General features: G+C 38.2%; 1 protein-coding gene across 8 annotated transcripts in view; it reads left to right on the top strand.

Moving 5' to 3' along the window:
* Positions 1–24,538, top strand: part of FRY (FRY microtubule binding protein) — a 429,394-nt gene that overhangs the window by 192,946 nt on the left and 211,910 nt on the right. For 7 of the 8 annotated variants that reach the window (XM_072795524.1, XM_072795520.1, XM_072795518.1 and 4 more), the window contains one exon: positions 20,006–20,205. In XM_072795524.1, coding sequence (XP_072651625.1) covers positions 20,086–20,205 — 120 coding nt within the window. In that variant the 5' untranslated portion in view covers positions 20,006–20,085. Of the gene's footprint in view, positions 1–3,639; positions 4,005–20,005; positions 20,206–24,538 lie in introns of those variants that run through there. The other variant, XM_072795522.1, reaches the window with a different exon arrangement.

Genomic DNA, 24,538 nt, shown 5'->3' with positions numbered 1-24,538 from the left:
TAATGAAAAAAAAAAAAAAAAAAACCCAAGAATCATCATCAGCTTAAGTTTCTTGTCACTTAAGGGTTTTGAATGATATAGTGTTTAATGTGATCATTTTAAACGCTGGCTTTTTCCTCAAGCTGGAAAAAATTTCTTGGTTGATGTCTAAAGGATATTTCTTGCTTCCCATAATAGAATAGTGTGGATTGACTTTGACATTAACGAAAATGAATAGGCCAGTAGGCTACCTTTAATGAGAGTGGTTATATGATCTAACCTTCGTGCTAGTAAAATAGCTATCAGTCGACCAGTAGCCTAAGAACAATCTTTCCTGAAGCAGTGAGGTAAACTAAACACACCCAAGGACTTCCTTGTAACTTCTAAGCTTGTGAAGGTAGAAGGATCGGATTTGAGCTTTTATTTGCTCTTAAAAATATTTGCAGTCATGCCACCAGGCCACCCAGAAGCATAAAGGAAATTTTTATGAATATTAGATTAACTGTTAAAGTAATAATTTAATTTAGATTTGAGGGTTATTATGGAACTATCAATTAAACATGCCAGTAATCCAGTTGATTTTATTAAATTTAGATTATATTAATATAGTTTAAAATGCATGACATTTATTTAGCATCATCAGGGAACAAATGATCTCTGAGCAATCCTCTCCAAGTCATGAAGCTTAACCCTTGAAGTGTCAAAACATTTAACTTAATAATTTTGAATAGAATTCTATTACCTTAGTATTTTCTATATTATGTCTGTGGCTATAGGATGCTAACATAATTTAACCATATCTAAATGAATTCAGATCATCAGCAAGTATATTACCTTAGTATTTTCTATATTATGTCTGTGGCTATAGGATGCTAACATAATTTAACCATATCTAAATGAATTCAGATCATCAGCAAGTATATTAATTATTAAAAATTCTACAGTATATGGCTACCTTTGGAGCTCTTGAAATGTTAAAGGTCAACTCTTTATACGAAATTATCTTTAACTTCCTGTCCTTCAAAAGTTTTATGTCTGCCTTTTGTTGTTCCTGATTTTTAAATTACTATCAGCCATCAGCTGACAGCTGTCACTTAAGACTTTAGGAGCCTTCACCCATCCATGATTGCTTTTAATCTAATATAATTTGAGGAGGAAATTATGATGTTAAAATAATGTCCAGCTGAGGAGAAGTAAGCTCTGAGTGGAGATGAACGAGGTGAGGTAGGAACTCTTAGTATCAAAGACTGAACTTTAATAGAAGGACTTTGTGCCATCTGTTTAGACTATAAGGACACCTTTAATTATTCATTAATTCAACTTTTACTAGACTTTAGAAACTCAAAGATGAGAACAATGTGATTCATGCCCTTAGGACACTCCCCAAAGCAGTAAGTGCCTGGCTATCACAGAAGGAAAAATAGATCATGGAGGGCATCAAATAAGATTGCAATCTCCAGAATTCAGCAGGGTTTTGAATAAGTGAAATTTCTAGGTAAAAATTTTTTAAAAAGTAGATTATTTGAGGGCTGCTCTTAAACATATACAAAGACAAATACGCTAAGGTTACCACTGCTTAGAAGTTGCAATTCATTGTGTATATACATATATGTATATATACATTCCACATCTTCTTTATCCATTCTCCAGTTGATGGACATTTGGGCTCTCTCCATAGTTTGGCTATCTTGCTATTTTATTTGCAGCAATGTGGATGGAACTAGAGTGTATTATGCTTAGTGAAATAAGTCAATCAGACAAAAACAAATACCATATGATCTTACACATATGTAGATTCTAAGAAGGAAAACAGATGAACATATGGGAAGGGGGAAAAGAGAAAAAGGAGAGGGAAACCAGCCATAAGAGACTCCTAATGATAGAGAACAAACTGAGGGTTGATGGAGGGAAGTGGGTAGGGAGATGGGCTAGATGGGTGATAGGTATTACAGAGGGCACTTGTGAAGAGCAATGGGTGTTATTTGTAAGTGGCGAGTCACTGAATTCTACTCCTGAAACCAAAACTGTACGTTAACTAACGAATTTAAATTTAAAAAGAGAGAGAAAATAAAAAATTTAAAAAAGCAGAAAAAAAGAAGTTCCAATTCATATTAAGAGAAGTACTAGAATAAAAATAAATAAATGCAGTGACCCTGGGAGTCCTACAAACCTCCATCTGAATGACCTTGGGCAATCTTATTTTTATTCCTTTCCATGGACTCTTAAAATGGAGATGTGATGCCTACCTTATAAGGTTACTGTGAGGCCCCTGTGAAATGTGAAAAGTGCCTAGCAGAGTAGCTGAATCTAGTTCAGTGCCCCATTAATACACTCTTTGCTGCCCTTTTTTTCCTCCTTACACTGCCTTCAAATGTGGTTTGGGAAGAGGTATCTGTAAAAAGAGTGAACAATAAAATGACAAATACTTCTTTTCATATTTCTATGAAGCTGCTTTAAGTCATGTTCTTTTAATTGAATGACAGTCACATCATTTGGAAGGCTGGTCTAATAATAGCACCAGAGATTGGAAGCTGACAAAGTGCAAATTTTCAGTCAAGTCTTGATTCCAGTTCAGACGTGGAAAGAAGAGTTGAGAAAGAATCCTTGTTAGCAAAAACACAGATACCTCCATAGGCAGACCCTTGTATTGTAATTATTTGGACCCCTTTTAGTAAAACATAAACCAAATGCTGCATGTGCCCACCAGCCAACTCTTTAAAAAAGGTTACAAACCTCAAATATGTAAGACTCAGCGGTAACATGGGGCATCTTTGCCGGCACCTTAGCTTGCCTGAATCACTTGAAGTGTTCATGTGGGTAACTCAGACATGATTCTCTTTCCTGTGAAAGGCTTCAGCTCATCAGGCAATTCCCCACACTGCGCCATTTGTAATTCCAACCTATGTTGCTAAAAAAAAAAAAAAAACCTTCAATGACCCTGAGTAAATCAAGAACAGAAAATTACTTGGGTTTCATGCTCTTTGAGGCCATGGTAGTGAAGACATAGATTTTCACTGACCCTCATAGAAGTCTTCTGTCAGAAATAATGGCCACTGAAAGATCAATTAGTTACACTTTTGTTTTTAAGTTAACTTTGCGTTTTCTTTCTCCGTCTCTCCACTAGTCTAAATCTGCTTTCTCTTGGAGGTGAGATACCTAATGTTCACCGATCAATACTGGCTCCTTCTTGCTCTTCTCAATTAAGTTTTTAACCAGTTGATTGAGGCTGTGCTTTAAAATAATTGAACAATGGATTTAAACGCGGTCACTTTTCTTTACTAGTTGTATCAACAGATGTTCAGTGTTTCATTTCTCCTTAAGGGTGTATGGTTTCTCACTGACTCTTGGCTTCACGTGGGGATTCTCTGCTCTTAGTTTTGCCTGTAAGAATTTAAGCTGTTTAAAGCTGTTTGTACTTGTGGCCAAGAGCTCCTAGTTCCCAAAGCAACGGTTTATCACCCGCCCTGTGTTATCTGTGCTCTTACATTTATTTCTTCAATCACAGAGCACAACAGCCTTGGCGAGGTAAATCTGTGGGGAGTGTGTGTGTTCGGTATGCATGGACTGTTTATGGTGAGCTGTGTGGGTCGGGCTCATGTTCCTGGAGTGCTTTGAGCAGCTTTACTAATCTGTCAGCATAGTATGTTCTTGTGGATAAATATAGACATACGGGCACTCTGTGAGTTGTAGGTCACTGTCTTACTGTGCAGCTAAAAATTGTCCCATCGGTATGAAGAGTCTGCCCTGGACAGAAGGCCTGTTTTAATTTGTCTTCTACTGTAGGTCTTTAGCACCTGACTAAAAATACACCTTGGGCCAAAAATAAGAGAACCCTACCTTGTGGCTGAGACACTTATGGTTCGAGTGAGCAACGGGATCATGGAGTCCGTCATTATGTTTTTTTGCTTTGGAACATAGTCTCCATAGCAGTTCCAGACTGTTCGTTTGGGTTCCTTTCAAGCTCATGGAGATTACAACAGCTTGTTGGAGACGATCCTGTGTGATCAGCTTCATAAAAGGGCTTGGTAGGTATGAAAGGCTGGCAATCAGTATGGCGTGGATCATTGGTTGTTAAATGCTTAATGTAGGGAAGATTCTCCTAAAGGTTTCAATGGATGGGGATGCAGGGTGGGAGGAGAGGTGCCAATAGCATCTGCATGCAGGGATTTACTTAATAATGTCCCTTTTCAGAGGCAGGAATTATTTTTTAAGTTTCTGTTTGGAATTGCAGTATTTCAGAGGTAATTTTTGTATGTAAGTCTATAGAACAACAAGCTGTGATGTCATGGAATTTTTCTGTGCACTGAAGTTTTCACTAAAAGATTCAGTACAACTATCTGTGCTGCAAAATTGAAATCTGTAAAAATAGCTTAGTGTGTGATTGGAAAATAGATACCACTGCATTTTATATTACAAAAGAGGTAGGATTTATAATTTATTTCTTCTAAATATTAATGCAAATACTCTTTATTTGATGTAAAGCATTGAAATAAGCCTGAGGTAGTTTTTCCTTTGCTTTTGGCATAGCCTTCTCCAACATGTACAAATAAAATGTTTTCTTTTATCGTTTATGAATTAAAGAACAGGATACCATGGGTTAACCAATATCAAATGGGTCCAAACTGCATGCCTCTGCTTTTCCTTTATCTGAGTAATAGCCTGGTTACATTAGTTCTAGCATAACCTTGTAAGCAATATTGTATAAGAGTTCAGAAAAATTAATGAGAGGAAACTTCCATGACACAGGGTTAATTACATGCACCTTGGCTATCGATGGTTTAACTTTCTTTTTAATGAAGGTAGTAAAAGTTAATTTGTAAATGGTAAAGGCACAACATCTTGCTCTAATAGAGAAGAAACATTTTGTTTATTAATGATTTGGGAGAATTCATTACTTGTTAATTATTCTGCACCATCTCTAATGAAACTATTAGATATTTACATATGATACCATTCTGTTTCTAGGAAGGAAATCTCTATTAGTCATTAATTTGCTCGTATTTTGTGATTTATAAAAGTTGAGTATGTGTGTTAGGGAACTTTTTTTTCCTCTAAGAGATTTTTTTTTTATGTATAACAAGTATACAAATTAAATAATAGAACTTATAATTTCATGTATTTGGAAAAAATGTTGCATTATAATAGGACTTCTGTGAACTACGTAGTATTTTTGTTGCTTATTAGCTCTTACTGTGTTTCCACTGAATGGACCACTCCCATGATCCGACAGCCATCTCAATTCCTTCTTTACTCACAGTCTTTCTTGCTCATAGTATATAAACATAACTTTTTTTTTTTTTTAAAGATTTTATTTATTTATTCATAGACACAGAGAGAGAGAGAGAGAGAGGCAGAGACACAGGCAGAAGGAGAAGCAGGCTCCATGCAGGGAGCCCGATGTGGGACTCGATCCCGGGTCTCCAGGATCACACCCCAGGCTGCAGGCGGCGCCAAACCGCTGCGCCACCAGGGCTGCCCAACATAACTTTTTTTTAAAGATTTTATTTATTTATTCATGAGTGACACAGAGAGAGAGAGAGAGAGAGAGAGAGGCAGAGAAATAGGCAGAGGGAGAAGCAGGCTCCATGCAGGGAGCCTGATGTGGGACTCGATCCTGGGACTCCAGGACCACGCCCTGGGCTAAAGACGGGCGCTAAACCTCTGAGCCATCCAGGGATCCCTAAACATAACTTTTATAAGGGATCAGTAGCAACAAGTATGTCTCTGTGAGTTCATAGACTTATCACAGTCTTAGATCATAAACTTCTGGTAGGCATGTATTAAGTGAATTTTACGTAGTCACTGTATGCCTCCAAAAATATTTAAGAATCTAATGAAACCTAAAATCTTTTTTTATTAAATGAGCTGACATTTAAATAAACTAGTGCATATGAACCAGGCATTTAATAAGTGTTTTGATGTTGACAAAATAAAAAACTAACTAGACTACAAAGGATTTCACTTATTTGGTGAATGTATTTAACAGATGTTGAGTGAGCTTCTCCTGTATACCTTGCACTGGAAGTCTTTCCGTTACTATAGATGTTGGAAGTGTATCTTGTATTATCATTTATATTATATAATGCATATACATAACACCTATATCATACATATATGTATATTATTGTATATGTATGTATATATATTTTCTAGTAGAATACATATTGTAATATATATTGTAACTGTGTATGCATTTTATAATATAATATGTATTAACAAAGATATATGTAGGATTAGACTCTGTGTTAGCTCACTGCCTTCATCATGTAATCTGAAAGGGGATCCTGCAGAGAAATAGCTAAAACTTTGCTTTATGACCTTCCTTTGTCAAAATATGGCAGCTTCTGGCACTGCTCCTGGTGGCCATCCCTGCACATCCAGTCTGCACTGTCCTTACTGTCCCTTTAAGTTGGATCCCCTGTATAATGTTCCCACTAGCATAGTGGCAAAAACTCCTGTAAGGGGCAGCCCTGGTGGCGGAGCAGTTTGGCGCCGCCTGCAACCTGGGGTGTGATCCTGGAGACCCGGGATCGAGTCCCGCATCGGGCTCCCTGCAGGGAGCCTGCTTCTCCCTCTGTCTGTGTCTCTGCCTCTCTTTCTCTGTGTCTATGAATAAATAAATAAAATCTTAAAAAAAAAAAAACTCCTGTAAGAAGCTGTTCTTCTCTTTCCCTTGATGCCCAGCTTCAATATGGTTCTAATAAAATGGCTCAGGAAGCTGGACTTGTCATTTAGGGTAGGCCTGAGTCTAATGCCCAGATAATGGTCTGCAAGTGACTGCTATTCCCACAGCCCCTGGAGTCTTTTTTTTTTTTTTTAAGATTTTATTTATTTATCCATGAGAGACACAGAAGCAGAGACATAGGCAGAGGGAAAAGCAAGCTCCCTACAAGGAGCCTGATGTGGGACTGAATCCCGGATCCTGGGATCACACCCTGAGCCAAAGGCAGATGCTCAACCATTGAGCCACTCAGGCATTTCACCCTACAGTCTTTTTGACCACGACCCACAGAAAAAAACATATTTTGCATTATGACCCAAGAACACACACCCCATATCTGTAGACACAGGCAGAGACTGAAAACAAAAGTTTAATGAAATAATGCTCACTTGCCCTCAGGATGTCAGCATCCTGCTATTTTCTCTTCTGTGGCTTTCTATTCTATCGCATTGAACTCATCCTGGTTAGCACCCAATACATAGGTTTGATGACCGAGTAACAGGTCACGAGCTGCACTTTGACAAACTGCTTTAAAGATTTCATAAGCCAGGCCTTCTCAACACACCACTAGTCAAGTTCTCTACTGAAATGACATGCTGTCATCCGTGATACTATATTCTACTCCTGGGCAGATTGGTGCTTTATTTGTCAGCATCTTGCTTGGTTGCAGAAATAGCTCTTTCAATAGGCTTAATGGGAGTCTTGGGTTGAATGTCAGGCTTCTAAGCTGGAGACAATTCATGACCTTATAGATTTTAATGCTTTCTTACTCCTTAATGCAACAAATATTTATTGAGTATTAAGCTAGAAGGCGAGGATATGAAAGGAATAAAACAAATTCCTTGCCCTTGCTGCACTTAAGTGCAGTGGGGAGACAGGTAGAAAACAAATATATAATGTGTCATCATATATCAACAGGAGGTCAGTGCCCTGCAGGAGGGTAAAGTGGGGTAAAGGGATTACAGGGAAGTAACAGAGAATGGCTGGCCAGAACAGTCTCTAATACAACCAGAAGAGAGTGAACCACAATCAACTGTCCTTTCTTCCCTACTTATATGAATTCCTACAACGCCAGTGTCCAAATTCTATTCCGCCTTGACACCTTCTCTGACTATATCTATCATTGGTTATTTCCAGGTCCCAACTTCAATGTCACCATCCCAGAGAGTCCTGCCCTAACCCCACAGTCACAGATATGTCTCCCCTTTTCCTTCACAGCACTTTCTATTTTGTAATTATATCCTGGGTGTGTTTATTTTCTAATGCCTGCCTCCCCTGCATACTACCAGCTCCCCTAGCAACTCCTCAGCAGCTAGCACAGTGCTTAGAGTAGAGTGGGCCTTTGGTAAATATTTGCCAAAGAATAAATGAAGAAATGAAAATGAATAAGCAAAGCTAATGGATGCTCTCCTAAATTTATGTGCTCTTCCAACCTGACACTGCCTTGTGGCATCTTGTAACTACACCTTTTAAAGGTCTCAGGTTGTCTTTTTAAATTTATCTGTGAATTCTCCCCAGAACTTTACAGAGTAACATACCTATCAAGGGTGAATGAAAATTTGTTATATGGTGAAATGATTAACTGATCTCACTCATAAACTTTTGAAACCCAAATATTTCTGAAAGGACCCAAACTATATTGTGATATAGGTATGATAAAGGATGGCTCTGTAAGTGACACCATACATCCTTGTCATGTGTCATAAGTATGAACACTCTGAGACCCCTCCCACTCATCCCACACATTTATGTGGAAGGATGTAGTTGGACCTGAAATCTGAGTGAACATTCACACCTCTATGATGAAACCTGGGTTAAAGATGGTGTTTGATTTTTTAATGTGTTTTTAAATTTAGTTTAGTTCCTCAATGAAATATTCCTTCATTATTGCCATTATAGGGCACTTTTTATAACTGAGCCTTATCTTTTAAAAGGTGTCTTATTATGAAATTTTTCAAAGACAAAGGGGGAAGGAATAGTATGATGCACAACGTATCACCAGCACTCACATTCAACAGTTATCAAGATTTTGTCAGGTTTGCTTCATTTATATCTTCTTTCCCTCTGTTAAAGCATTTGAATCAGACAGAGACATTATTTCATTGAACTCCATATAATCAGTATGCATTCTAGGAAATATGGATATGTTCTTACCTACCCACAGTGTTAATTTCAACCTAACTAAATGGACCATAATTCTGACATAACCAAATCTCCAGTCCATATTCAAGGTGCTTTGATTATCATATTGAAAAATGTCTTTTAACAGTTGAGCTGCTTCAATCAAGATTCAGACAAGGTCCACACATTACATTTGGTGGTTTTCTCACCATTAATCATCCTACCCATTTTTAATTCCTCCGTTGACTTGTAGAAATTAGTGCAGTTTTTTTTATAAAATGTACCTAACTTTGAATTATCTCTTTGCTTCCTTAGGGTGACACTTAGCTTGTTCCTATATTCCCATTGTTTTCTTGTAAATGGGCACTAGCTACAATGTTTTGAAAACTTGACAGACATGGACATAGGGCTAGTTACAACTCCCTCTCTCAGCCACACTGCCAATGTCATTTCTGTTCCAGTGGTAGGAGCCTGAAAGCCACTCTGTCATGCAGAAATGCATAGCCAACATCACTTTTAGTGGTTGGGTGTAGTAATTCAGACCAATATCCTACCACTGGTAGGGAATTTTTTTTATTTTTTTTTTTTTTTACTGGCAGGAATTTTGAGGAAGTTTCTAGAGTTAGTACTCTAAACATTCTTCTTAAACAGCTTAATTATTATAATATCTCACCAGGAAACCTATTTTGCATGTTTTCTTTATTGCAAAAGGGTGATATGACTGGACTTTAGGTCCATTTGTATAAGATGCACTTACTGTCTAACTTCCTGTTTCAGTAGACTCCATCCAGATTCCCATCTTCATTCTTTTTCTCATAGTAGATGCAATGGTCTTTAATTTGTATTGTCCCTTAAACAGATCTTCTGTAGCCCACCTACACAACAACACCAGGTCAACATTCTTCCCAGAAACCTGCTAGCTCCCAGTTGTCCTCCAAATAGAGTCTAAACTCATTGGTTTGCCATTCAAGACCTTAATTCTAATCATAAGAATTAGAAACATACATTTTTATAGGATGTAAGAGTTTAAGTTTTTCATATATATACTTGCTCAATTATTTCATTCACACAAGGGCTGTGTTACAGAGTCAGATGGGTTCAGTTCAACAAGTATTAAGTAATACAATTGTTTAATTATGCCAGGCACTATGCTACATGCATGGAATAAAGACAATATGTAGTCCTGTTCATGAGGATTTTACAGTTCCATAGTGAAGAGGAAGTTTGAACATGTGTGCTAAGATAGGGCTGTGTGGTAGGAGGGTGAAGTGAGGGAAGGACACGGAGAGACTCTTAGCAGATGCCTCCATGCACCTGTCATGCTATTCCCTCTGCTTGAGTTGCCCCTTTCTCCTCTCTGTCATCAGAATCCTACCTGTCCTTTAAGACATGGGTCAAATGCCATCTATTCCATAATATCTGGTATATAATTCTTTTTTAATGTTAACACAAGTCTTGGGTTTACAGTTAGGAATAAATATAGGCTTTCTCACGTGTCCACCTGTAGTGTAGGGAGTTGCCAGGCTCAGGAAGGTGAGTGGAGCCAGAGAAGAATTGGAAGGGTTAGGATCATTTGTAATGCTTTCTTCCATAGAAAGGATAGATGAAAGAATCCCACTAATGCATTAATTCAAGGGAAGGCAAGTGTTAATTTTTTAAATTTTGTGAGTATACTTGACACATCAACATTACACCAGTTTCAGGTATACAACATAGTAACTCAACAAGCTTATATGCTATGCTCCCCAAAAGTGGAACTCCCATCTGTCACCATATAAACTATTACAGGGCAGCCCGGGGCGCTCAACGGTTTAGCACCACCTTCGGCCCAGGTCATGGTCCTGGCGACCCGGGATCAAGTCCCACGTGGGCTCCCTGCATGGAGCCTGCTTCTCCCTCTGCCTATGTCTCTACCTCTCCCTCTCCCTGTGTCTCTCATGAATAAATAAATGAAATTTTAAAAAATATATATATATATAAGCTATTATAGTTCTATTGACTCAATTCCCTGTGCTGTGCCTTTCATCCTCATGACCTAATCACTCCAAGGCTGGAAGCCTATACCTCTCTCACTCCCCATCACCCATTTTGCCCATCCTTGTTCCCCTCTGGCAGCCATCAGTTTATTCTCTGTATTTATAGGTCTGATACTGCTTTTTGTTTCCTTATTCATTTGTTTGTTTATTTAGATTCCATGTGAGTGAAATCACATGGAGTTTGTCTTTCTCAGTTTGATTTATTTCACTTAGCAGAATAACCTCTAGGTCCATCCATGTTGTCGCAAATGGCATGATCTCATCCTTTGTGTGGCTGTGTAATATTTCATGATATATATATAATGTTTCCTTTATCCATTTGTCTGCAGATGGCTAGCTGTTAATTATTGTTTGAATTGTGCAAGTCTTGAATTAGTGATGTTTTATGAATTTTCAGTGGATATTTTTATATAGTCCTAGAAAACTGGTGCAGAAAGGACAAGCTGACCTGGCCTCTTTAAGAATAACAGATAAGGAAACTGAAGCCCAGTTGGTCATATGGAGCCATACTTGGACCTTTGATTCCCCTTTCATTGTTCTTCCTATGTTTTGCCTGCAGACTATTAACTTAAAGTTAATGAAGCCTATCTATAAGCAAACGGAATTAAAAGCAAGGTTATTAACTGGATTAATTAGTCCTCTTTGTTTTCCCATTTATTTGTATCAGGGGCATCAGACTATAGTCCCGGGACAGCAGCTTTGGCATAACCTGGGCTGGTTAAAAATGCAGTTTATTGAGCCCCAATTCTGATCACCACTGATTCACATTGTAAGTCGGAGTATCTTTTTCAAAGTTAACATAAGAACAAATGCAAAGCCTTGTCCAGTTGATCATCAAGTTTGACTTAATGGGTTGCAAATTAATGGGACTTTGCTGCACAAAATCAGCTAAAAGAGGAAGAAATGGAAAGGAAAAGAAAATGATAGAAGGTAAGCTGGCCAGTGAAGGACATACAAATGAGAGCCGTTCATTGGTTCCGTTGAGAAGAAGGAAAGTTGAAATTCAGGATTATCCTGTCTCTAGCAGGCTATTAAATCTCCTTTCCATGAGAAAGGACCTTGAAAGGTCAACGTACCCTCATCTTCCTTTGCTTACTGATCTTGGCAGACATTCTTGCAGGCTCTGATGACAGTACCTACATTGAAAATTGGGAAAGATCCATGTAATTGCATCTTAGCAGATGACAGACATTTATAAAGGAAATCACTGAAGTGTTACTGTCATTTCTCTAAGATAAAATACCGGAAGGCACAGGAAGAGAGGGAAAAACAAAACGAAACAAAACAGAACAGAGCAGCGACATGATGCTTCTGTTCTCTTTATTGAACTCCTTCCCTCTCTCCCAGGTATCCAGTCCTGAGAGACCAAAGACAGAAACAGAAATAGTTTGGAGAGGTCACAGACTGAACAGAAGTTCACTTGTTCCTTGTTCGAGTAACAATCAGTTAAGTTCATATCATCAGTATATCTAGGAAGGGAAGGTCTCTAGACCTTTCTAAGGTGTGTCAATAATCAGATTTCATGTATTTTATACGTCTTCCATTCTTAACTCTTTTTGTACAACTTGCCCTTCCCAAAGCCCTTCTACTGGCCAAAAGATGTATTCAGGTTTGCGACAACTTGACAGGAGGGATCTCCATGGCTGGCAGTTATGTTAGCCTTTCTAGAAAATCACCAACTATATTAATTAATCTATAGGAAGTTTCATTCTCCAAGTCACAACATTTGTGTTTTATTTTTTCATTCCCTAAAGTCCAAAACCTAGCTTGCTTATCCCAGGGTCAAAGTAAGGGAACTAATTTCATTCCGTCTTCATCATAAACAACTGGTTTGTTTTTAATTGGGAATCTTGCAGGAAACTCAAAATATATGCTGTCAGAGAAACATGGGATCAGATCCTGGGTCAGCCACTCTGTAACCTTAGGCAAGATACTTAATCTCTCTCAAACTGCATGGTTTTATCTATAAAAGTGAGATTGGCCTTCTAGGAGTATTTTGGAGGATTAAACACATGAATCATCCTAGAGATATCTTGTGACCCTGAAACTTGAAGGAACATAATTTAAGAACTGTAGGATTGAGAGAACAAAGTAGTGGAAGAGAAAAGAAGAATATTTTGTTAACAAAAGTGGGAGGAACTTTCTACATTACCAGGATTATATAGAAATTCATTAAGAAGAACTTAACATGTCATTGATTATATTTCTCTTCCAAGGCAAAAGAAATTTCTGAATATTTTTACCTTGTATTGTCTCCTTGACTGATTTTGAAATATATAAAATAGGAATCATCCATCTCTTTGTTATGAAATATTTTTTCTGTTGCTCAAACTAATTATTTCTTCTTATCCCAACATTTTCCATTTCTTAATAATACTCTTCAGAGGAAAATAATTCTTCCTATCACATTTGGAGGATTTTTTTCTTTTTATCCCAATTTATTTTGCATGACATTTAAAGTTTCTGGTCATTTTGAGTATTTGCAGGACCTTTTAAAATGACATTTCTTAAGCACCCTCATAAATGCATTAGTGGACAATTTATTATAGTTCTATACACAGTGTGACATGTTCTCACAGTAGCTGCGTCATTCTTGGTTTGTTATGTTTTATGAAATGTGCCTGTAATACCAGCAAACAAAATAAGTCTTACAGGAAAAGATTTGGGATTTGGGGGGAACATCAGGTCCTAAAGAAGGATCCCAGCACTTGGGTACTAACAAGGTTTGCCCTCAGAACCTATACAAAGTATGAATCACTGAGAACTGGCAGAAAGAGTAATATATATGCAGCTATGAACAAAGAAACTAATCAATTTACTCCTGTGTTGAAAGATAGGTTACATTGATCTCTAGGAAATAAAGTTGTTTAAATGAACCTCCATTTCTAAGAGGAGTTGCTACTTTGAACAGGTTAGAACCATGTAATCTCAGGGACACTTCAAAAGAAAAGGAAATCTTTTTTTTTTTTTTTTTTTTTTAATTTCAAATGCTCAGAGTCTGACTCTAGTTATGGAAACATCAGAGAAAGCATTGAGTGTTTTGAACAACTGGCTCTGTGCTTGTCCATCTTTATAAGGTGGAGAAAAACAGACAAAAGGTGGCCTTCTTTCCTGAGTCACATACTTTGTGGAGGAAGGCAGAGGAGCTGTTTGTCGGGGAAGGGGGGGTGCATTTAGTTTGTGCCCTTTGCTGCCTGGTTAAAGTTCTCATTCCCAACCAGAACTGACACAGAAATGGGCAGGGATGGGTTGGAAAAGTAGATCCTGCCCAGCCAAATGCTTTTTGGATTTTCTTAGATACCAGTAAGACACACAGCTTTCTTTCCTCTCCACGGCAGTTCCAAACTATATATTTGAACATTCCTCTATCCCCTCACTCTGTTTAATTATTGCTTTTTAAAAAAAAAAATATATTGCAATTTGACTACACAGTCAAATTCTAACACACAAATTGTGTGGCCCTGCCTTAGCAAACTGTAAACTCCGTGAGGTCAGGAACCATCTATTCTCTTCCCTGCTACCTTCTAGTGCCTAGAACCATGCATGAAACCTAAATACTCATTAAGTAAATATTGGTTGAAATGAAGGAGTACATGAGTGAGTGAATGAATGAATGAATGAATGAATAAAGAGCCTGTAATGAGTGATGGTACTAACTTCTCTGAAAATCTGAGAAAATCAATTGTTTTCCTCACAAATAGTGCCATTTTCGCCTCTGGGACATTCATATGAAAAAACTCATTATGACATTAACTTTCCTTTCAGTGACATAGTAAAAATGGAGCTAAGCTTTGAGTTGTGGGGTGTTTGTATTACTCTTGCAGTTAGGAAGTTAGTAATTCCTGGAAATGTTGGTAATTCAGGGAAAGTGTACTGAAGACTTCAGCCAGCTAAAAGTGGCCAGCCTAAAAGACAAGTTATTAGGCAATAACACTGGGAAAAAATAGTCATATTCGATATGGTCATCGCTTGCAGTCAGAAATATATCTAATAAAGAGGTAATGAATGGGCCATAAAAACCAAAAAGAGACTTCGACAGATTAACGAATGGAGCCCGTTCACTATAAGAAATAGAGACTCAGGGAAAGCAGACCCTGAAGCCATCCAGCAAAACCAAAGAGAATTTGGGATAAAATAATAACATCAACAAAACCCTTTTAAGGTATAAGAATGCAATGGAGAAAAAAAATGTAAATGAGAAAATCTAAAAAGCAAGCAAATTTCTGAAAGATTCAATAAGTAGGGCCCTGGTTAATACCTGAACATGATGCTCTTCTTCTTCAGGCCCTCATCTCCACTCCCCACCCACAGGAACTCCAGTTTGGGTGCCTCCCTATCATCACTGAGCTGATGTGTGCACATGGGAAGGTGAGCTGAAGAAGAAAAGGATAGCAGATAAAAGCAGATGGAGGTGAAGCTCAAAAATGTATCCCATGCAGTAAATATAACTGAGAGAAGTTTTTAATCCAGCAAAATTAAATTGTTCCTTCAACATATATTTTTAGGTGGGGAAGGTACCAGTGACCTGTCAGGACCCTTTCATGAGCAGGGATCCCTATTTCCAGAGGCAGCCCTGCCGGGTGTGGCTGCATAGCCCAGACCCCTCCAGGTCAGGGAGGGAATCCTGACCTGGATCCTGAAGCTTGTCCCGCTGGATGGAAAGCAGTGGAAACACTGTGATGGGGAAGAATCGATTCAAACATTAAGCCTGCATTGGCAGAGCTAGAAAGGGGCTGGATGTGTGGCTGTTCCTGAACTGGTGGTTTGTCTGTTTCCATCAAAAATAAGTTCTGTTAAAAATCAGACCTATGACCAGGGATGCCTTGGTGGCTCAATCGATTGTCTGCCTTCAGCTTGTCATATTCGTAGGGTCCTGGGATGGAGAGTCTGCTTCTCCCTCTCCCTCTGCTGCTCCCCTTGCTTGTGCTCTCTCTCTCTCTCTCTCTCTCTCTCTCTCTCTCTCTCCCCCTCTCCCATAAATAAAATACAAAAAATCTTTAAAAAAAAAAAAGATCAGACCTATGATGAAAGAGATTTAACTCTTCAGAGCTAAATTCTTAAGCTTAGTTATAAATTCTTTATACACCAAAACCTTTTTGGTAGGCTTAGCTTTTGGAAATTTACATCACTCTTTTCCCCACCTTCTCAAATATAGAACTAGATCTCAAACTTACTGTAGCCTTTCCATGGGACTGAAGGTCTTCATCATGAATCTCAGTTGTGACAACATGCTGGATGGACATGTCACTTGCCCCCACACCTGTCAGAGTGTCTGATTCTGTGGCCCCGTGCCAATGGCTTTGTGCAACTGCATTTTTAGGTCCAGGAGACTTTATGTAGGCCATTTTTCTCCTTTTGCTCTTAGAGTTTGTACCTACAGGTGTTGCATCTTTCTCTGGTAATTTTCTGTTCCCAGACTCTTGTGAACTTAAAAACTAGATAACTGACATTAATTGCATGTAGATTAAAAGCAAGCAATTGCAGCAGGAAAGTCTAACGATGTTTTTCTCATTGTCATATTCTAATGTTTGGACTAGTATGGATTTTGGGACTCAATTTTGACACCAGGGAACATGTGTTTCCTGGTTCTCAACTATACTGTCACCAAATAACTGAGTTACTGAAAGGTACTATGTCATATGTTTACTTTTGAAAATCGTTCTGACAAAAGGCTAGGGTTTATTATGAATTAATTATGGTAGGATGAAGAGGAGCTAGTAAAACAGAGTGGATCTTGTTCAAGGACACTTACCCCATTAAATGTTACTGCATCTCCATCTGCCCAGCTGTTATGTTCGAAACAGGAATGATGGGCCCCCTCCCCTTGAATCTCCTTCAGCTCTGGCAAGGGGCTCTGCTGGGCTAGAGTAGTTCCAGCTTACTAATGCTATGCAGACTTTTGCACTCACAATGATGTCTGGCTTTGAAGTACAGGAGACTAAGGGTTTTTTTTTTCTGACAGCAGTGACTTGGTACTTTGGCCATTTAAATGGAATATTTGTCTGAGAGACATTCTGGTATCTGGATTTCAGCTCTCTGGTTTCAAAATGCAGTGTTGCAGGAGGACTGCCAGAGGTCACTCTTCTGAAAATCCTCTCACTGTGGTTATGACTTTTAGGTCCCAGAGTCTTATAATTATCGATATGATCTTGCAATTACATATTACATCAACCTGATTCATTCTGTCTTCTAGAAATGGATTAAATCCTGCAGAAAACTAAAGATAATGAAAGATTGCCCTTCACTTAGGCTTTCTCAGTTTATATTCTAATCTCTAGTCCTATGGCACAATACCCTTGATAACATTAGGAAGATAGCTTGTGGAAACCTAATGTCCTTCTGTAAGTTGGCCTTGGGATGCTTCCCACTTCCAAAAGACACCTGCCTGAGAGACAAACAGGTAAAGCAGAGGAGTGACCAGCACTTTGTTTTCATCACTTGATTTTTATATGTCTGATTGGAGTAAGTCGTGCCTTTTAGTGAACTACTTGTAGAGCCATTTAACTAATGGCTCTTGGTTGCAAATACTGCACCCTCTTCCTTTAAAGACTCTAACTACAGATTCCTCTCTGGGAGCTCCCTCTCTATGAATCACTTTAAGATGTACAGAAATAGGGATCCCTGGGTGGCGCAGCGGTTTGGTGCCTGCCTTTGGCCCAGGGCGTGATCCTGGGGACCCAGGATCGAATCCCATGTTGGGCTCCCGGTGCTTGGAGCCTGCTTCTCCCTCTGCCTATGTCTCTGCCTCTCTCTCTCTCTCTCTGTGACTATCATAAAAAATAAAAAAAAAAATTAAAAAAAAAAGATGTACAGAAATAAAGTAACTGTCATGTAGGTAGTTATTTAAAGAGACCTACTGGGATCCCTGGGTGGCGCAGCGGTTTGGCGCCTGCCTTTGGCCCAGGGCGCGGTCCTGGAGACCCGGGATCGAATCCCACGTCAGGCTCCCGGTGCATGGAGCCTGCTTCTCCCTCTGCCTGTGTCTCTGCCTCTCTCTCTCTCTCTCTCTGTGACTATCATAAACAAATAAAAATTAAAAAAATAAAATCTTAAAGAGACCTACTGAGTATTATCTGTATGAAGAACTCTATTAGACCAGGAGGTTACAGTCTTGTTGGGGAACTTTCAGGAGATACATTTAGCAGAATAGATGGTTTAGTTACAGGGCCACATCTGGGAAAAACTATGGGATAATTACTTCACTTGTCAGCTATCATCAGTGTCCATTAAGGTAATGTCAGATGTACAACACCAAAAAGCATGAGCTAAATGTTTAAATTTTGCAATACAAACTGATTGGTGAAGAGTGGCCTGGTATGTCGGTTTTGTGGAGATGAATCTAGACATGGTTCTGAAAGGACAAGAGAATTAGATGAGCAGAGAAGGGTGGTAAGGAGCAGCAGGAGAGAAAGGAGGGAGACCCAAGGGAGAACAGTGTGCTCATGGGCCAGCCAGGGAATCAGCATGATGTGGGTGCCAGGTGGAGGCTATCTATGGAAGGTTGTCAAAATCAGGTCATGTTTTTGAGGCTGGATGGTAATTAAGAGCCATTGAAAATCTTGAGCAAAAAATAAATAAAAGTGTTATAATGGAAGCCATGGGCAAGAAAGAGTAGTTTGGAATGGAAAATAAATGAAATAAAGTTGGCAGAGGGGCTGCAATAATAATCAAGCCTTAAGTTTCCAAGGGTCTGGTCTGGGACAGAGCCCCTAAGAATGGAGAAGGAATGGAATGCTATACATAAGGTATACTTTATATTTATAAATTGAGAGGCCATAAAGTTTAGTGGTACTTGAGATATGGGAAGACCCTTCAGATATAAGAGACGTGCTCAACTGTATGGCAGATTCGATGCAATAGAGAGGAAGGGGCATAGGGAAAGAGGAGGAAACAGGAGGTAGAGCCTACAACCTAACACAAGGACAGGTTTGTCATTCAATAAAATAAATAAAATTTTTGCTTGGCTCCCTCAGAATTTTGCTTGGGATAGAAACAAGGAAAGAGAAGCCTTGAATTTATTTGTCATTTTTGATAAAAGTGTTCACCTTTCCTGGATCCAGGACTGTTTTCTATTATTAGTGACACACCACCATCCTGTTGATATCCAAACCAGTGTCCAAACTGGAAATTCACTTTTTTCTTCACTCTTTTCCTTAATTGCTGTATCTAGTCATCTAGAACTAGATCATCTTCCTTTAAAAAAGTCTACCTTATCATTATCCCATCCTCAGCACTTCTGATGCCTCTGTCCTAAGCCGCATTTAACTCTTAATGTTTCTTTCATTGACTGTCATACCTGACCATCTCATAAGTTCTTAGGTGGAAGTAGGTGGTGGTACATGTTAGAGTTTGATATGCTGAAGTGTAGTGCAAACTGGAGATATGGGAGATTTTCATTTATGAATAAAATTCTTTTTCTCTCTCAAATTAAAATAATTGTCTGACTCAGTTGCACTCTGAAAGGAGCCACTTACTGGGGACTGTGACAACTGCCTCTATTCAAGATCTAATCCAAATAGGGAATCTGCACATTTCATGAGGGATGAGAAGAGGCATCCCATCTTGAACCAAAGAGTGGCACGAGTGGAGACTTAAACCTATCTTGAATGGCATAGATGGGCCATTGCTCACTGCTTGAGCCTTTATCTTTCAGCAGCAAGAGCCAGCTGGGTTTCTGAAACTTCTGGGTTCATGGAAACTTCTGGAAGCCACCACTCCCAGAGTCTTTTCCCTTGTTAGAATAAAGCACAGATAGCTGCTGGCCATTTCTGGAGAACCAGAAAAAGAAATCATTTATTTTCCATATACATTTTCTTAGTTCATTTCTCTGTGACATAAAAAAAAAGAAGCAAAAACATCGTAAATGGTGTAGGATTTCTCAGTTATACTGCATGCTTACAAGGAAACTTACCTAAAGCAATGTGGTAACCAGAAGTACTTTGAGATTATCAAATGTGACATAATGCAACTTAATGTGATCAAAATAATTAAATTCTGACACCATTCCTAAGGAAAAAGGCCAATTTATAACGTTAAGTGCAGCATTCTTGATATAATTCATACCCTTATGTTTATGTTTTAATACGACCGATCTGGATATTTATGATGTTATTTTCAGGCAGTTAAGAACATATGTTATATTTTTCAGCTTCTCCAGTTGGCAACGGTTATATCAAGCCTCCAGTTCCACCTGTTTCTGGCACACAAAAAGAGAAAGGACCGCCAACCATGTTACCCATCAGTGTGGATCCAGACAGCAAACCAGGAGAATATGTCCTCAAGAGTTTATTTGTCAACTTTACCACTCAGGCTGAGCGCAAGATTCGCATCATTATGGCAGAACCTCTGGTGAGTATGCCACAACACCCTTTTAAATTCATCTTTACATTAAATATTGTAGATTTTACAGCTCTAAGAAAAGATGGATTGCTTTTCCCCTGATTTCCAAAGGTGTTTCTGATACTATCGGTAATTTTTTAAAGATTATAATTAAGTTTACTGATTTAAGAAAAAAGAAATGAGTCAAAGACTTTAGAACAATCCTTGGCAAATACATTTAAGTAGCATGCTTCACTACTACATTTAAGACTAATAAGCATAATTTAAGAAGAAGAAGTTTGAATCCTAGAAAAATTGTGGTCAGAGTCTCTGCTATGTATATATACTTTAGGCAAAATTTTTTGTCTGTTTTTAAAGTAAACGAGAAAAAAAAATCATTCTTCAAGTGGCTGCCTGGACTTTGAGAACATATGGGCTCAGTGATCTATTGTCTGAGGAAGTTATTTGGTGAGTCATTCAGAAACACCTCTTTGTTTTCTGAAAATTGGAGGACAGGAAATTCTCGGCTCACTTACCTTTAGGTCCCTTATTAGACAGATAATGTCCTTGGACGTCAGTATCTTTCTTTGCAGATGATTCTGCTACAAAATAAGGCATGTGTTTCAGCCTTATGTTAATTGCTGTAACAAGGGCTCTACAGACAGTCCTGAATCTCAAAAGGACAGGCAGGAAGGAACAAAGTCCAATTGGTAGATTCAGATTACTTGTTTTCTGACCTTTGTGGGACACACACAATAAGAGAAAAGGAAAGGAATTCAGAGTGACACAGCTTTTTTCTATGAAGCTCGGCTTTGTACCTCCTGAGAGGATACTAGAGCATAAGAGGACTATGTGAGGTTGGCTTTATAGCATCAGGGCTTAAAATTATTAAATACAAAATTATTGAACCCACAACACAAGTCTTTAAAAAACACTTAATGTATGATGCTCAACATTAACTGTTAAAAATAACCTTTGTGGGGTGCCTGGGTGGCTCTTGGTTTTGGCTCAGGTCAGGATCTCAGGGTTGTGAGACAGAGCCCTGTGTTGGGTTCTGTGCTCAGCATGAAGTCAGCTTGAGATTCTCTCTCTCCTTTTCCCTCCTTTAGCTCCCCTACTCTCCCTCTCTGGAAGAAAAAAAAGAAAGAAAAGGGAAAAATGACCTTTGTAAGAATCACAACTTAGGATTTGGGAATCAAAATTCAAGAATATTTATTAAACATGTGGTTGCCTGAAAGTTACAAATTTTACATTTTAAAGTTTTTTAGATCAATGGAGGTCGTCATCTTCATAAATTCTAGCTTCCTATTATGGAATGTTTTGTAGTTTTAATCCTTTAAATTAAACTTTAGTACAGTACGTTTTCCCCCATTTGCTCTTTTTTTTTTTTAAATTTTTCTGCTACTCTTACTGCTCGTAATAGCTAATATTCCTCAGGTACTTACTATGTGCCAGGCATTGGGCTTAATTTATTGTCTCCTATAATCTTTACTGTGACTTTAGGTAGGTAGTATTTATAGCTCCATTTACAGATGGGCAATGTTGGCACAGAGAAGGCAAAGTAATTGCCTAAAGTCACACAGTGTTGATTTGAACTCAGGCTGAATGCCTTCAGAGCTCACCGTGAACCCTTTACATTCTGTTGCTAGTCTTTATGTGGTCATCCTCATGTGGAGATACCTCCTTTAATTTCTTAAAACAAACCAACACAGGGCTCCCCTATAACTTGAATTGGTCAAAAATCAAGTACCCAGATTCTCATTGTCCAAAATTGTGCTGATCCTGGGAATGTTCCTCCAAGCACCTTGAGTGCTGTTGGAGCTGCCCAGACTGCCTCCTCCGGTGGAGGATAGGAAGCCACCTTGCTCCGGAGGTCATGGGGAAATTTAAGGAGAAGAGAGTGGTCATTTCACTTCTTAACAATGGCAGATTGGGCCTCTCTGAAATTGTCTGTCATGGCGAATGCCTTAAGGAACTGAGAAGTTGTACAAAAGTTGAAAGAGATGCTAACAAGCTGAGGCCCTGACACCTTTTGAGCCATCCATCTTACCAAAATAATAGTTTATATGCCATTATTAGAGAATTTACAAAGTAAAATGGTTTGGGTTTAACTTTTTCATCTTTACTAGCCTGGAATTTATCTGTGTGGCATTTTCTTCTTGGAGTAAACATTATGTCTGAACAGCTAATATGTGCCACAGCATTCTTTAATCAGAGGTAGGCATTTTTTCCCATTTGTTGAAACAACTTAAATGTTCCCAAACAAAAAAAAATTGAAAAGAAAAAGTGTTAGTCCTGTTCATCAGCAAATCTTCATGGTGCACTGAGGGTGAGAGTCTACTAGATGCTAAGGGCCGAGTAGATGGACGTTATGTTTTTAGCTCGAGAAATATATCAGTCAATTTTTAGTATTGTTGCTTTTTATAAAAGGGGACTATTTATTCACCTTGTATTTTTTGGCAGAGATGCGATCTTCCATGCCATATCCATTTCTGGTCTGCTGGAAAATGCTTAGTATTTTTTGTCCTTGTATTTGCATACATATGGGACAATAAATGTGAGTAGATTCCGTGGTTTGCCACTGGCTTTCAAGTAAATGTTAATGTCTATTTGGCATTTTGTTCTGTAGCCATAGCAAGAGTGTTATTTTTGATGTATATATATATGGTTAAAGTGAATTCCAATAAATGTCCCCTACTATTTCTCTTGCTGAGTTAGGTCTATGTGAAAGACATTGAATCCTTTTTATGTAGGTTTATATCAAATCACAAAATTGTATTCTATTATCTTTAATTAAAACTTCTATGGAAATAGAAAGGGTAATTTTCAAAAAGTTGGAAATATAGGTTTATAACTTACGGCAATACTCAGTAATCTATACTTTTCAGCTTACTTTTAAAAGACTAAATTCTTGGGCAGCCCCAGTGGTGCAGCGGTTTGGCGCCGCCTGTGGCCTGGGATGTGATCCTGGAGACCCGGGATCGAGTCCCACATCAGGCTCCCTGTATGGAGCCTGCTTTTCCCTCTGTCTGTGTCTCTGCCCCTCTCTCTCTGTGCCTATGAATAAATAAATAAAATCTTAAAACACTAAATTCTTCAAAATTCCACATCAGTTAGACTGTGTGGAATCAGTTATACACAATATTAAATTAAAGTTGTATTTATGAATTTTCAATATCCAAATAGCTAACTTTGATGAAAAAAAAAGCACAGCAAGGGATCCCTGGGTGGCTCAGCGGTTGAGCACCCGCCTTCAACCCAGGCTGTGATCCTGGAGTCCCAGGGTCAAGTCCCACATCGGGCTCCCTGCATGGAGCCTGCTTCTCCCTCTGCCTGTGTCTGCCTCTCTCTCTCTCTCTCTCGCTCTCTCTCTCTCTCTCAGAAATAAATAAAATTAAAAAAAAAAAGAACAAGAATAAAGATGGTCTACCAAAATTAAATTTTAGATTTTTTTTCTTTGTAAGCATCTTTCACAGGGTCAATAGTATTGTTCTTTTTGCTGAAAAGATGGTCAGGTCATATTTATTAATATTTATGTATTAGTCAATAATTTTATTCTACTTTTATTGTTTTGTGGGGTTAGTTAATAAAATTTGCTCTTTTCTAGTCTTATTATTTCACCTTTCCCAAGCAAAGTGTTTTAGACAAGATAAATTGGGTCATCTGTGGCTTTTTTATATTTTTATTTCAAATCAGAAAAAGTACAAATAGATTTTGCCTCTTGCTCTTTCCCTCTGTTTAAATTTCCTTCTTCCTAAAGTAAGTTTTTTGTAGTTCTTTAAGTAAAAGTCCATGGATGGCAAATTATTTGTTCTTGTTTATCTAAGAGGCCTTTATTTCTCACTCAGCTATCAGTGATATTTCAGCTGGGAATAGAATTCTAGTTTGACATTTATTCTCCCTCTAGACTTTTGGTGATATATTTCACAATGTTCCCACTATCATTGCTGTGGCAGAGTTTTTGGGGATTTGTCATTTCTGGATTATTGACTTTGTTCCCTGTTTGCTTTTATGGTTTTTCTCTTTGTAGTGTTCTTCAGTTTCACTACACTCTGTTTGGATGTGGAGTTATTTTTATTTTCTTGTCTGACACTCCCATGCTTCTTGAATTGAGGGTTTATATCTTTCATTAATTCTGAAAAATTCTTAGCCACTAATTACTTGAATATTGCCATTCCTCCACTTTTTTTTCTGGTATTCCTATAAGATGTATTTTGGACCTTTTACTATATTTCATATCTTTTTTTTTACCCTTCTTTTATTATTTCTACCTCTTGTCTCTTGCTACTGTATTCTGAATAATTTTTTAAAGTCCATCTTCAATTAACACTCTTGGGCTGTATCTAATCTGTTTTTTTAACTT

This window comes from Canis lupus, chromosome 24 (genome assembly GCF_048164855.1).
Source record: "Canis lupus baileyi chromosome 24, mCanLup2.hap1, whole genome shotgun sequence".
Taxonomy (NCBI): Eukaryota; Metazoa; Chordata; class Mammalia; order Carnivora; family Canidae; genus Canis; species Canis lupus.
Note: the sequence above shows the minus strand (reverse complement) of the source record. Positions and strands in the feature narration are given on the sequence as shown.